Source organism: Equus caballus, chromosome 11 (assembly GCF_041296265.1).
Source record: "Equus caballus isolate H_3958 breed thoroughbred chromosome 11, TB-T2T, whole genome shotgun sequence".
NCBI lineage: Eukaryota > Metazoa > Chordata > Mammalia > Perissodactyla > Equidae > Equus > Equus caballus.
In genome coordinates this window covers 15,810,173-15,824,966 of record NC_091694.1, presented here as the reverse complement: position 1 = coordinate 15,824,966, position 14,794 = coordinate 15,810,173, and the positions used below count along the sequence as shown (strand labels likewise).

Here is a 14,794-nt window from a genome sequence, read left to right as displayed (position 1 = left end):
AAAACAAACAAACAAACTCCCAGAAACACAGAACAGATTGGTGGTTGCCAGAGGCGGGATGTTGGGTGGGTAAAATGGGTGAAGGTGGTTAGAAGGTACAAACTTCCAGTTATAAGTCCTTGGGATGTAATGTACAGGTGACCATAATTTAAAGAAAAGAAAAATACTACGTTTATCAAGTATGTCTATATGTTTGAAGCAGAAGGAAAGCCTTCCCTGAGAGTTCAGTGGGCCAGCTTAACCAGAAGTGTCACTGATTTTTTTTCTTTCCTCATGCTTTAAATAAATTGTGATCATAAGAGATCATATTTGGAGGGATATTTGGTCAGTTTCTCTGGTCATGACGTCAGCCCGTGTGAAGGGGTGGGGCATGTGTGAAGACGTGGGTACACCTGGGCTGAGGAGGGTGAGTGAAGGGGACACAGAGTGGAGGGAGTTTGGGTGTAGAGGAAAGTGAGTCTAGGAAAGAATCCCAAAGTGAGATCGATGGGCTAGTGTCCTCAGACTACATGTGTCAGGCTACTGGGGAATCACCAAAGACTAGCAGAGAGCTGGGGTCCTGCCATCTGGTGCCCAAACCAGATTCAGGTACTCAGGGACATGCACCCTGAATGGAAGGCACCAGCTACACCTCCCCACCCCCCTCGCAGCCCTTATCTTCTGTCTCTTGTCTTGACTGCAAACTCATAGACCAGGCTCTCCTGAAACAGGGAGGAAAGGCCCTGCACAGCCTTGGGGATGATCATACATCCCAAGGGCAAAAAGGTGAACATAGGAACTCAAATCAGAAGAACACAGAGAGGGGTCAGCCCAGTGGCGCAGAGGTTAAGGGCACATGTTCCATTTTGGCAGCCCGGGGTTCTCCGGTTCTGATCCCGGGTGCAGACATGGCACCACTTGGCAAGCCATGCTGTGGTAGGCGTCCCACATATAAAGTAGAGGAAGATGGGCACAGATGTTAGCTCAGGGCTAGTCTTCCTCAGAAAAAAGAGGAGGATTGGCAGCAGTTAGCTCAGGGCTAATGTTCCTCAAAAAAAAAAAAAGAAGAACACGGAGAGACAACCGTGCTCCTAGAGTCCAGAGACCCAGAGATGTCACTTCTACCCATCTATCCATCCATCCGTCCATCCATTCATCATCCCACCCACCTGCTCAGAGGTGATCCCAGCCTGTGGAGGGAGAGGTCTCATCAATCCCTGGCCAAGGCCCAAGCATGGCTACAATGCCAAGGAGAAATGACCAAGTAGAGTGGAACGAGTTCTAGCCTAAAAGTCAAGAACCCTCGTTTTCCTCTTGACTCTGCCACTAACTAGCCGGGTGAACCAGGTCGTATGATTTGACTGTTCCAGATCTCAGTCTCTTCACCTGTAAAATGGGGACAGTTGGACCAGAAGATGGGGGGCTTTCCAGTTGTGGCATTCCATGGCTGACCCTTTAGCCCGTGATGTCACAATATGGAACTGGATCGTGATTGGCCCATAGACTCACCCAGCTCTGCTGTTCTCTTGGTCATGGGTACAAGATGGACTTGCCCTGGACCTTCCCTACTTGTGCTCTTCTATATGGGCATCTTTTGCCATGGCTAAGGACCGAGGGTGATCAGAGCTCAGGTGGGGCTGAGACCTGAAGGAGCGTGGGATCAGACAAGGGGACCAGGCAAGGGTAGGCCCCTTGCAGGACAGCATGATGCCCACCTCCCTCTCCGCAGATGACTTCTACAATGAGACCATGGCAAAGATCTTCCTGCAGTATTATGAGAATACAACCAGGGTTGTGTGGAACCGGTTCATGGAGGCCTCCTGGAACTATGTCACCAATATCAACCAGCAAAATCTGGAGGAGATGGTGTGGTACCACCTCCGCTGCAGCCCCTTCCCACCTTGCTCTTCTCAGGGGTCTCGAGGGGATGGGGGAACCACACCTTCTGTTGTGTGTCCTCAGCTCGAGGAAAGAGGGAAGCCCCAAAGTACATGTCAAAGCAGGCTGCAAGCTCTGGGCTTCTTGGTGGCCCTAAACGCTCTCTGGGCAAGAATCTTTTACTTCTTTCCCCTTGTAAACATCACCTCCTTGCTTTTAGGGAACCAGGGTCCCTCCTTTCTCCCTCTTAGCAAATCTTCAGTGATTCTGAACGCTTAAAGTGGGCTTTAGGAGGAGGTTGGGGCCATGGTCCTGAAGTTCAATGTGGAGCCCTTATCCCCTCCCCCAATCTCCCACAACAAACATGGTGACCCTCCTTCCAGCTGCTCAAGGACATGGAGAGGTCCCAGCACATGCTGTTCTTTGGCACCCAAGCCCGCCTGTTTAAGATTGCCAGGTTCCAGGACCCGGTCGTGAAGCATATGCTGAGTAAGCTGCAGAACATAGACAAGGCGGCCCTCCCCAAGGACGAGCTCCAGGAGGTGATGGAGGGAGCCCCCAGGTCTCCAGGCACATGCTCCCCAGCCAGGGGTGGGTGGGTGAGCTGCTGGATGGGGAGCCGGAGTGTCTGGGGCAGGAGGGAGGTTGCTGGGGCAGGGCCAGAGCTTTCTCTGGGGGAGGGGGAAAGCGGAGACTGGTGGGAAGATGCCTCAGCCAGGCCCACCTCTCCCAGCTGGTGGGGCTGGCGCTGGGGGTGGGCCGATGGGCATGGGCCTGCCCTGGGTGACACCTGTCCCCCAGTACAACAAGCTTCTGGCCTACATTGAGACGATGTACAAGCACGGCCCAGGTGTGCATGAATGAGGGGCCATGCCTGCCCCTGCAACCTGGTGAGTACCCAAGCCTGCCCCCTGCCTGACTGGTCTCCAGCACCAGCCCCTTCCAGGAGTCTCCTAACTCCCATCCTCCTCCCTACCCCAACTGTGCTCTCATGTTGGAGGAGTGGGAGCAGCCTAGGGTTGTGAGGCCAGGTGGGAGTTGGGGGTCCCACCTTGGCTCCTTTTCTGGGCACAGACATCGAAGAGGTCATGGCCACCTCCCGGGACCAGAAGGAGCTACTATGGGCCTGGCAGGGCTGGCGGGATGCTGTGGGTCCCCAGGTCCGCATGACCTTCGAGCGCTATGTGCAGCTCAGCAACAAGGCTGCAAAGCTCAACGGTGAGACCCCCAACCCTAACCAGCCTGAGCATACGGCACACAGCAGCAATGTCTGAGAAGGGTGAAGCCAAGTCTGCAGAGGGAAGGGCAGGGGCAGGGCCTGGAGATGGGCACCTGAGCCCTGCAGCCAGTGAGGGTGAAAGTGGTCCATTCACTATGTTGTTCCACAAACACTGACTGAGCACCTATTATGCGCGGGTGCTGGGGAAGTTCTCAGGATGAATAGGTAAAGACAGAGCAGGTGCCTGCCCTCTTGGACTCACAGCCCTCTGGGAGACAGAAAGTATTCATGCACGCACACATCTCCAGCTACCACCCAGGATAAAGGCTGAGAAGGAAGGGGTTGCTGAGAGAGAAAAATCAGGAGAGACCTGCTTTGGATAAGTGGTCTGGGAAGGCCAGAAAGATGGGAAGGAGCCAAGCAAGCAGGAAGTGGAAAAGCATTCCAGGCTCAGCAATGGGGGTAGCCGGTGTTTGGGAGGATTTGGAAGAAGTCTGTGCAGTGAGGGCTTGGATGGGTGGGGCTCCAGGCAGGTGAGAGAGGACACAGGGCCTTATCCATGTCATTTCTAACCAGGCTCAGTGAAGAGCATGGATCAGGTACTTTGCTAAATGCTTTTCCACCCTGATCCCATCCTGTACTGACAGTGGCCTTAGGAGGTACTTTTCCCCTTTGGCAGATGAAGATCCTGAGGATCAGGGAGATCAAGTGGCTTCCCTAGATCGTGCCTGGGTCTCCCGCCTGCCAGACCAGGGCTGAAGGGTGGGGTGAGTGTTTCTGAGCCCCCTCTCCTGTCTTAGGTTACGAAGACATGGGGGCCTTGTGGCAGTCCATGTACGAGTCCGATACACTGGAGCAAGACCTGGAGCATCTCTACCAGGAGCTGCAGCCGCTCTACCTCAATCTGCATGCCTACGTGCGCCGGGCCCTGCACCGCCACTACGGGCCTGAGCTCATCGACCTGAGGGGGCCCATCCCTGCCCATCTTCTGGGTAAAGTGCCTGCTGGTCTGGCAGCAGAGGTGGGGCAGGCAGAGAAGGCCTCCAAGCAGATGCCCAGGAAAGGGAGAGGTGGTCTCCCGCTTCTTCTTAGCCCCTCCGCTCCCCTTGCAGGGAACATGTGGGCTCAATCCTGGGTCAACATCTTAGACTTGGTCCTGCCCTTCCCGAAGAAGCCCCTCGATGACATCACGAGGAACATGAAAGTCCAGGTCAGTGCCACTGCCTGCTCTTCCCCCTGAGCAGGGCCCAAGCACCCTCTCTTCCCCGCAGCACTGGAAGCCCGAGAAAATGTTCATAGAGGCTGAAAATTTCTACACGTCCCTGGGGCTGCTTTCCACTCCACCGGATTTCTGGAGAAAGTCAATGATGGAAAGGCCGGCCGATGGGAGGGAGGTGGAGTGCCACGCCTCTGCCTGGGACTTCTACAATGGCCAGGACTTCAGGTGCTCACCCTACACCCAGCACTGTTCTCCCGCCCCCTCTCGCTCTTCCTCTGCTCCTTCCGCTCTCCACCAGTCTGTCTGTCTGAGGAGGTGTGCACAAGGGGTGGGGAGGGCAGGAGCCAGGGCAACTTGGGAGAGGTGGGTGTTAGAGCAAGGGGCTTGGCCACTGGTTGGGCTATGGGGCCCAGAGTGAGAAAGGACAGCAACCAAGGCCCTGCTGGTCTCTAGCCAACCACCCCAGTCCCTTAACAGAGTCTGAAAGGAGAAATCTCCCCTTCTCCCAGGGCATCCCCATGCTCCTTGACCCCTGCCCTTTAACCCTAGGATAAAGAAGTGCACCGAGGTGACCATAGAAGACCTGCTCTCCATCTTCCACCAGATGGGCCATATCCAGTACTTCCTGCAGTACAAGAACCTCTCTGTGATCTTCTGTGCAGGCACCAACCCAGCCTTTGAAGAGGCCGTGGGGTTGGTGATCATCCTGTCGGTCTTCTCCCACAAACACCTGCTCAATAAAGGCCTGCTCAGCCACCAGCATCAGGACTCAGGTGATGGGGACCAAGGAGACCATAAGAGGGCAGCCCGTGCCTGGGCTTTCCAGGCAACGCTAAGGGAGGGAGAACCAGGAGCCATCTTCTGACTGCCCCACCTTCCCCAGAGGAGGAGGTCAACTTCCTGATGGGCATTGCCCTGGACAAGATTGCCTTCATCCCCTTCGCTTACCTGATGGACCTGTCTCGCTGGAAGGTCTTTGATGGCACCATCCAGAAGGACGTCTACAACCAGGAGTGGTGGAGCCTCAGGTGGGGAGGACCACTGCCCTGGACTCTCTGCCCCTTCCCACCCCGGTGTGGGCAGGGTTTTCAGGTCATCCTCAAGGGTACCACCCACTGCCATAGAGTGCTGCTTGTTCTCCCCTGAGGGCAGAGCTGGGTGTGTAGTGCTGGTGACCTGGGGGCCATGGGAGAGCCCCTGGGTGGTGTGGCAGTTTGCCGCCACCAGACAAAATCACCCCTGGTAAAGTAGATAGGGCCAGCGTGGGTATCATGAGGCCTCGTGTTGAATTGACCCCAGCACTGAGCAGACCTCTGACCTCTCCAGGGATCCCAGCGGTGGCCCTGTCTGACCTCTGGGTGGCTGGGAAGCTAACACAGCAGTTGCATCTGGGCTCCTTTAAGAACAGACCACTGACCACCAGCCAGGCCTCCTGCTCCTCCCCTCCCTTTCTGTTCCCACCAGAAAGGGGGTTGGGGGACCTGAGCTCTTTCCCTCCTGTGGAAACAATCTGCCTGAGAGAGAAGCAAGCCCACTGCTCCCTATCCTGCTGGCCCAACACACACGCCTGCCTCTGGCTTAGCATCCGGGGCACATCCAAGGTCAGAAATGGCTTCTGAAGGAGCCCACCAGCAGTCAGGCAGCATCATCTTGAGTGAGGGACACCCACACAGCATCCCACCACTGACCCCTGGCTGTTTGACTGGATAATAAATGCCTGTGGCCAGGGCTCCATCTCCACCAGGCCTCACACTAACCAACTCTAGTCTACTGGCCACAGAGTGGCTTGGGGTGACTGTGAAGAGCCTGCTAGCTCTGCACCAGGCCCTTACATTTATTTGAACCTTTACAACAACCAGTGGACATTCACAAAAGAAGAATGTGTGACCAGCCCATGGTCACAGAGCAACCCAGGGGTAGCAGAGGGGGACATTCCTCTCTTTGTCCTCTCACCCTCCCACCCACACCCTGAATTCAGGACCAGGTCTCACTGGTGGGACTGGCAGAGTTTTGACCTTGTGTCCCCCCAAGGGCACCCTCCACCAGCCATCTGAAGCACCTGCAGGGATCTTTCTCTTTCTTCTGTCCACCAGACCCACCCCCTCCAAATAATGGAAACCGGGGGCTGAGGGAGAGGGGTGGTGATTCCCTGGGCCTTGAACAGGCCCTGTCCACTGGGAGAGGAAGCTCCTGACTGTCTGTCAACCCAAGAGGACGGTTCAGAGGCTCCAGTGAGCCAGCAACAAAATGATGAGCCTTTTTACAGACTTTGTCTCATCCCAAAGATGGGTCATTTTACGCCCATTTTACAGACATTTTACAACAACAAGGCTCAGTGACAATCAGTAACTTTCCCACAGTCACACAGATCAGAGGGGTAAAACCAGACCTGACCTTGAAAGTTATTTGGCTCTGCCCAGTTCTGCATCCTGCCACCAGCTCCCTGATCTCTAAACCTTGGTTTCCTCATCTGTGAAATGGAATAATCGTGGTACTAGCCACAGGGATGTAACTCTATTTTCTTCTTGGCACTTCTTACTAGATGAAACAACCTTGGGGGTTGGTCTACAGCCATCCCCCACCCTTAGGATGCAAGCAGGGACCTTGCCTAGTTTGTCCCCTCCTGTGTCCCCAGAACCAGGATAGTGTCAAGTGAGCTATGTGAAAAGCTCAGCATGGTCCCCAGCACAGAGGAAGTGCTCAGTCAGTGTCAACAACTATTATTATTTCATTCTGATCCCCAATCCCATGAGTTTTCAACTCGTCTGTTTAATCAATAAAAGTTCAGTGTGTCCCCTGCACTCTGGGTGTGGTTGTGATCGCCGTGCAAATGCTCTGAAAGGAACGACTCTGAGACCCGCCCCGGGCAGCACTATCAAGGCCCCTGTTTTCCCCACCAGGTTGAAGTACCAGGGCCTGTGCCCCCCCATCCCTCGGACAGAGGAAGACTTTGATCCAGCTGCCAAGTTCCACATCTCAGCCAGCATGCCCTATCTACGGTAAAGGTCTGGGCCCTACCAGCAGAACCAGCTCTGGGAGTTGGGGGTTGGGGGTTGGGGGTTGGGAACCAGGCCAAGGATTTCCAGGAAGGCCCTAGATCAGAATGTCCTCCTGCAGGCCTGCCCACCTCTTCCCATTGGTGCACAGCCTTCTGAGGGCCAAGCCCTGGAATCCTTTGGGCCTTTACATCAGATCCCATGTGGAGGGCGGAGCTCATAGGAATATTCTAAAGCATCTCTGCTGTTCCTAAGAGGAGGGCAGGAAAGAAGGAGGCAAGGGTTGGTCCAGAGGCTAAGAAGGAGAGCCCCATAGTATTCTAGGGCCAGCCCATGGCGGGACCTTGCCGAAGGAGCTTCCACCCAGGCTGTGACTGCTGCCATGGGCCCTAGTGGCCCCTGCGTGTCAGAGCTGCCAGCTCCACATGGCTCTGGGCTTCCCATCCCTGACACCCACTCCCTAGCCTGCCCTCACGTTCCTCTACCCAGGTACTTCCTCAGCCTAGTGCTCCAGTTTCAGTTCCACGAAGCACTGTGCAAGGCCACAGGCCACATGGGTCTGCTGCACCGGTGTGACATCTATAACTCTAAGATGGCTGGAAAGCTCCTGGAGTGAGTGCCCTCTTCCCTCATTTGTTCTCAGTTTCCCGTCCTCCCTTGCTGGATGCCCGGCCCCAGGCCCCCTCTCCTCACCTGGCCACCCTCAGCACTCTGACTAGAGCCTCACTGAGCTTATATTCTAGTGGAAGTTCTTCCTTGTGTCAGACTGCAGTCTCTCCTACATTATTTAAAGCCTATGTCCTCTTGTGTAGCCCCTTGTGGTCAGAGAGACTGTTTAGCCCCTCCTGCTAACATATACACTCACACTCGCATACATGCACACATATACATTCATACTCACACACTCAATCTCTCTCACACACTCATTGACACACACCACACACACACTCACACCCACTTTCTTAACAAAGCAACGTAATTTAGTATCCTTTGCAAATTTAATGAGCATAGTATTTGCGATTCCACCATGCAGTTTGTCAGTAACCACTAGGCCAGATGGAGTTGCAGGACTGGTCCTCTAGCTTTGCTCCCAAAGAGGGCTATACCTTCCATACCTATTGTCTCCCGAGTCTACTTGCTTTTCCATCTTTTCAATCCACAGGGGTTTATTCTAGCTGACTGCCCAGGTTTGAGCTTTTCTGAATGTGTGGAACATAAGGAACCTCTCTATTCTCTGCATTCATGTCTCTGGCTGCCCATCATTTATTCATTCAGCAAACATTTACTTGTGCACATGCTGACCATCCAGCAGGGGACAATGGGCCACAGGATAAATCAATAACCGTAAGACAAGAAAGGTGCTGGTGCAGTAAGAAAGGGCAAAGAGGGTGAGGAGGTCCTGCCAGGGAAACAAGGAGGGAGCTCTGAGCCCAAAGGCGGGAGTGTAAGAAAGAGCAGAAGCTGTTTTCTAGATGTCAACTCACTCTGAACTCTGAGCCTTCTTCCCATTTGGTTGGTAGAACATTTGACCTCAGTCGTTCTCACCACTCCCCTCAGGGTGCACAAGGCTCCCAGGGCCTGACTTGGTGCCAAAGCATGGAGAGGCCTTGCACGTCATCACTGGTCATTGCTCACCAGTGCCCACGCATCATCATCCAGACCCCTGGCCAGGGAAGTCCCTGAGTTCCAGGTTTAGGACTTTGAATACCATTTTCTGGGCAGAGGGCAGAAGAGAGGTCTCTGAGAAAGGGGGATGTCATGAGCTCTGGGGAGGGAGATGGCAGCAGAGCAGATTATGAGCTATGGAGCAGAGAGGGATGGCGAGTGCTTGCAGGGGAGAATGGGAAGGGCAAGATTCTTGGCTGCTTTTTTGCCTAATATATCTTAAAGCTTGGTTTTGCTCCCTTTGACTCATCTTCCTAAATGTGATTGCCTGGGCTAGCCTCTGGGATGGTTCTGCTGGGAACGGGGGGCCAAAGTGGACTTGGTCCAAATTCCCAAAGTCCCCCTGTCTCACCCAGCCAGCCATGGTGGGCCTGACCTTGTCCATGGAGCCCGCTGCTGCCACCTTGGAGTTGAGGGCTCCGAGCAGCACCCAACTGTCACATTTGCAAGTCTTGTGTGCTGCCAACATGGACCATCAGCTGGGCTTCAGTCCAACCTCTTGTCCCACTGAGCCTGGGGACTCTTTCTAAATAGGCAGATTCTCAGTGGAGGAAACTTTTCCCCACTAGGTCCTTCCTTTTTCCCAAGACCTGGTATCTGATAAAATCCTCTTCCTAAAATTAGTTGTGGGTTTTTGTTTTTTTCTTTTGATCTTGATGACTTTTCTCCTCCATTTTTCTAGGATCTTAACTACATTCTCCCTCAGTGGTTTCTGCCAAGAATCCACTGACCTTTAGTCTCCTCCGCTCACTCTTTCCCAGTTGTTTGTTGAGTGATGTGTATCAAGTAAGTCTCTGCAGGCTGGAAAGCCCTCTTTTGCCGCCATTACATGACTTAATCCTCGCCGCAATGACAAGCGGGTAGTAACGGGGCCCATTTTACTGATGAGGAAACTGAGGCTAACAGAGGTTAAGTTGATTGCCTGAGGTTATGCAGCCCATAAATAGCACTGCTGGGTCTTGAACCTGGGTCCTGTTAGTGTAGACTCCACACTATGACTTCTGGGTCTCTAGGCCCCACCTCTCTCCTGGTCAGGTGGGGAAAGAGCAGGTGGAGAAGGATTGACATATGCCTACCACTGCCTCTGCAGGGGACTCTGGGGTGGAGGAGCCCAGAGCCCTGGCTTCAGCACACTCTGTCCCCCCACCATGAGTGTGCAGACCAAGCCTGAGGCTCCATCCCCTGCCACCATGCACTGGGTGTGCCTTGAAACAGAGTGATATTTGTGCAGCGCTGCAGGCAGTGACTAGAGCACATCCCACACTCACTCTCTCTAATCCTCCCAAACACTCCCTGTGAGACCAGGAAGGCTGAAGAGCTGCCTCTCCCTACTGACACCGAGCACCGCGTGGGAGACAGCGTCTCAAAACTTGATGCCTGTTTGAGCCCAGGGCATAATCATCGTCACAGTAGTGGTAATAATAATAATAATTAGCAGCTCACATTTATTGTCTGCCTACTATGCTCCCAGCGTTGTGTTTCTTTAATCATCACAACAACCTTGAGAGGTAGGTACTGTTATTATCTCCAGTTTATGAATACGGAAGCTGAGGCTCAGAAAGGTTAAGTTATTTGCCCAAAGCCCCACAGCTACTGAGTGACAGAGTCAGGATTCAAACCCAGGTTGGTCTTATTTCAAAGCTTTTATGTACTATGCTGAGCTCAGTGGGAAGAGTCTGACTAGCAAAGTCCTAGGGTCAGGTTTGGGCATCCTGAAGGGTCTTAGCAGCACCAGCTGATGCCCCCATGCAGCTCACAGCTGTATCCACATTCCCAGGGATGTCCTAAAGCTGGGCTCGAGCAAGCCCTGGCCAGAAGTCCTGGAGAAGATAACTGGGGAGACCAAGGTGCCTGCAAAGGCCATCATGACCTACTCCAAGCTCTTGCTGAACTGGCTGGTCACTGAGAATGTGCAGCAGGGGGAGATCCTGGGCTGGCCAGACTTCAGCTGTTACTTCGAAGGTTTGATAATCTGACCCTGGTCCTAGCTCTGGTCCAGCCCCAAACCCTACGCTAGACTTCCCCGGGCCAACCCCTATCCCAACCCAGCCTTAACTCCTAGCTCATCTATGACCTGCCTTGAACAAGCGCAGCACTGCTTCTGGGTGACCCTGTCTGCACTTGATGCAGCCTTGGCTAAGACTGGAGTCCATGCCCCAGCCGCTGGCTCAGTTGCTTCCTTGCACACTGTCCAGCTAGACTGCCAGGTTGGCATCTGAGCACAAGGTGGTCATCTTGCCTCCTGACCCTTGTACAGAGCCACTGCTGGGCACCATGTGGTGTGTAGCCCTCTCTGTGTCCATTTCCCCTTCTCTTCCTTCTACTCCTCTTTCTCACCCTTCTTCCAGGTAATGCCCTTATCTGTGGCTTGGAAGGTAGGTACCTGAGGCTGAAGGAGAAGGCGAGTGGCAGTCAGACCCTCTCTGATTGCCACAGGACACCCCAGGGTCCCTTCCCCAGTTCACTGCTCTACAAGATTCCCATGTCTTCCACAGAAAAAGAAACAGACAAGGTGACATTCCTGAGTCTGGAGCTGGACCCTAACCAGGTCAACTTTGGGCAGTGGGTGTTGCTGGCCCTGAGTTTTGTCATGTTCCTGGTGGCCCTACTCCTGGCCTGCAGGCTACACTCCCTGGAAAAAAGGTCACCGGCCCAGGACACCAGCGTTCAGGACATCAGCACACTTGAGATACCACCCAAAGCCTACTTTCTGGGCATAGCCATGGAGCCCCGCCAGGCTGTCAAAAGACGGTCCTGCTGGGCCTTTGCCTCATCCTGATGCTGTGCTCAATCGGCTTGACCATTTGGATTTTCACACAGAACAACAGGAAGCCTCTGTGGATGAAAGCTGAATGGTGGAGTTGGGACTAGACACCAGTGTGACTGGTGAGGCTGGGGAGCAGGAGGAGGGCAGTCAAGCCAGAGAGGGTTGGTGGGGGATGCTGAAGAGGGGGAAGCTTGCATGCATAGTGCCCAACTGCAACTGTGGCAGATCCAGGTACAATGTAGTGTTGTAATTGTGTGTTTATGAACTCATGTATGCAAGGTCATGTGCACAGGCAACTGACTCTGTGTGATTCCACATATGCCCTGGGTTCCAGGCCAACCTCCTTCCCCTAGGGACTCAGGAACCACAATTTTAGTGACCCAGTGACTGTGTCCCTCCAAACAGGTCCCCACCCCATTCACACTTAGAACGGGTTCATCACACAGCTCTGTTTTCTTCAGGACCCCAGCTGGGGCTGGTGGGGACTTCAGTGCCCAAGGAGTGTCTGCTCTGGTTAGAAAGAGAACATAGCTTTGTCCCCTTATAAAATGTATTCAAGTAGAACCAGACATTCCTACACAAATCCTTGGTGCCAGTTCATGAGCACTGTGCTCTGTATACTGGCCAGTACATCTTTCTGCTGATCCTCTGGCCTGCCTTATGTTGTTGGGCTGTATAATCCAGTTCCCGAAAGCTGCTCGTTGGCCGCCTGAGATGCAAGGTGCCTCATAAACTGGCCCCCAGCCCTCCCTGCCCCTTTCCAGGCCCTCCCAAATGGAGACAGTGGGTAGCTGGGCACCAAGCCAGGCTTGATTAATGATTGACTTCTTTAATATTTAAACAAAGCTCATCTCCAGCCACTCCGCTCTGGAGATGGCCTTATTCAACACACACACCTGCCGCCTGGTCTGTTGCCCTGGGGATCGAGCACAGGGCAAACCACACCTTTCCGGGCTCAATGGGGGAGGGTAAGATGTGTAGGGAGAGCTGTAGGAAGGACATTTGGGAAATTAGGACTCTAGAGACAAGCCTGAGAAGAGAGAGGGAAGGCTTCTGCTTCTACCCCTTCTAGCCCTTTCTTTCCAGCCTGGGTCTGCCTACCACGGGGCTGCTACACCCCATATACAGGGACTCATTGAGTTTGGACTGAGGCTCCTGGGGCTCCTGGGGAGGCTGAGAATCTGTGCCCATCAGAGATCAGGAGAGAACTGAGAGGAAGTAGCATCACAGCCAGTAACCACAGAGGGAGGCACCAGGGCTGCAATTGAGCCGGTGGGAGGGTGGCCAAAAGATGGGACCAGCTCTCTCTAGATTAAAGATCTGAGCCCAGAAGTCAGAGCTTCAGGGGACAGAGGGACTGGGCTAAGATCTCCGTGGACTCTACCTCTGTCCGGGTTTCAAGAGGTCTTCCTGAGTTCTGGCTGAGCCCAAGCACTTCCTGCTCCATTTGCAGGCTCCACACCACCCTCATTTGATGTCTCTGTCACTGTTCTTACTTTGCTGAGCTGTAATGTCCTTATTTGTCCCCATGGCTAGCTGTCGGTTCTGTAAGGGCAGGACACCCATCAGGAGTGTGCTTCCATGTAGCACCTGTAGCCAGCTAGCCAGCACTGGCCATGGCACACACGGGAACTTGGGAAATGTTTGAATGAGTGAGTATGTGAATGAATGAGTGTCCCACTGCCCAAGTCCCTCCTCAGAGCTCAGCTCCTCGCACACTGAGCCCATGAGAAACAGCCTCAGCTTTCCTCCACAGCCAACCTGCCCACCCAGACACAGGGGCAGCCAGGACAACTCTGCCCCCTCAGGAGGCCACACTTGCAGCCCTCCCATCTCCTAGCCACAGTGGCCAGTGAGGCCCCCATCAGGCATTGTGGCTCTGCGTGGCAAAGGCACACCCAGCCCAGGACTCCAAGTCTTCCTCCTGAACTCCAGCAAAAACCCCACGAGCCTCCTTGGCCATCCCTCTCCCCCCTTGCCATTGTAAAGTTTCTTTCACCAGAATATTTCCTTCATATCTAACTGATTAAGAACTTGGCTGTCTATCAATTAAATTCAGATGTTCAAAATGGCATGTGAGGGTATTTATCAATTCCCTTTTTGTCCAACCTTACCACTACCAACCCCCAGTTCAGCCCCTCTGCACTGATTTCACCATGGGCCTTTGCCTAAGGTGCATGCCCTATTCGAATGCTTGCCCTTCAAGGCCTGGCTCAAAATTGGTCATTGAACCCTCCGAAAAGCTCCAAGCCCACTGAGATGCTCAGTGAACAGTGATTCCCTTCTCTCCCTCTTCTCCAAGAAGCCTCTTTCAATAAACCTCACCCCATTCCCCTCTGCTTCTTCTAGAGTATTCATTTTCAATCAGTACCCTGGCACTTTTATCAGTGGTCAGTAGCTAATATAGGCAGTTTTAAATCCGTTCTCCTCTCAAGCAGCGCCTGAATGCTAAGAGCTCTCAGGCCTCTGACAAAAGCACCTAATTGTACGTTTCTTGTACACCTTCATGTGTACTCCTACTCCATTCTCCCAGGACCTGGATAGGCTTGCCACTAGGAGCTCTGCATGGGCGATGGGGCTCAGCTGGACCACAACTTGGCAAGGGCAGGCAAGAGGACTAACGGTACCATTGCCAGGGTCAGGTCCAGTGGTCAGATCCAGAAAGAAACCTTCAGCAAAAGACTACCTGAGCTCTCTAACGGTCCCTTCTGTCTGCCCCTCCCCTGCCTGTGAGACTCGCCCGGCAATGTCCAGACTGCCCTTCTGTACCAGGAGAGGGTCTGAGAGGAGCTGAGGCCACGGGCCATTTGGGCAAGAGCACAAGCTCCTCGGAGAAGCCTCGCCCGGCTCCTGGCGCGGGACTCCCGCCCAGCTCCGCTTCCTAGGAGTCAGAGCCCGGCCCCTACCCCGTCGGGTCCGGGAGAAGTTGCCCCCGCCCGGCGAACCCCGCCCGCCGCCACCGCGCGGCTTCTTTCAGCACCGCGGCGCGGACAGCTCCCGGGCGGGCGCGGAGGGGAGGAGGCGAGGCGAGCGGCCGGCGAGGGAGGGCCGGAGAGGGCGCCGAGGGTAGA

The 14,794-nt window shown here is 54.1% G+C and overlaps 1 protein-coding gene across 1 annotated transcript; it reads left to right on the top strand.

The window, feature by feature from the left end:
* The first annotated feature begins 1,461 nt into the window (after positions 1–1,461).
* Positions 1,462–13,619, top strand: LOC100064777 (angiotensin-converting enzyme-like protein Ace3). Its single transcript, XM_014736698.3, is given in 17 exon segments — positions 1,462–1,610; positions 1,709–1,845; positions 2,241–2,399; positions 2,659–2,694; positions 2,696–2,747; positions 2,932–3,075; positions 3,877–4,068; positions 4,189–4,286; positions 4,348–4,520; positions 4,845–5,068; positions 5,179–5,323; positions 7,196–7,294; positions 7,781–7,903; positions 10,734–10,918; positions 11,452–11,703; positions 11,706–11,842; positions 13,480–13,619. Coding segments are annotated over 16 exon segments (2,229 nt in total). The 5' UTR covers positions 1,462–1,522; the 3' UTR covers positions 11,828–11,842; positions 13,480–13,619.
* The last annotated feature ends 1,175 nt before the right edge of the window (positions 13,620–14,794 follow it).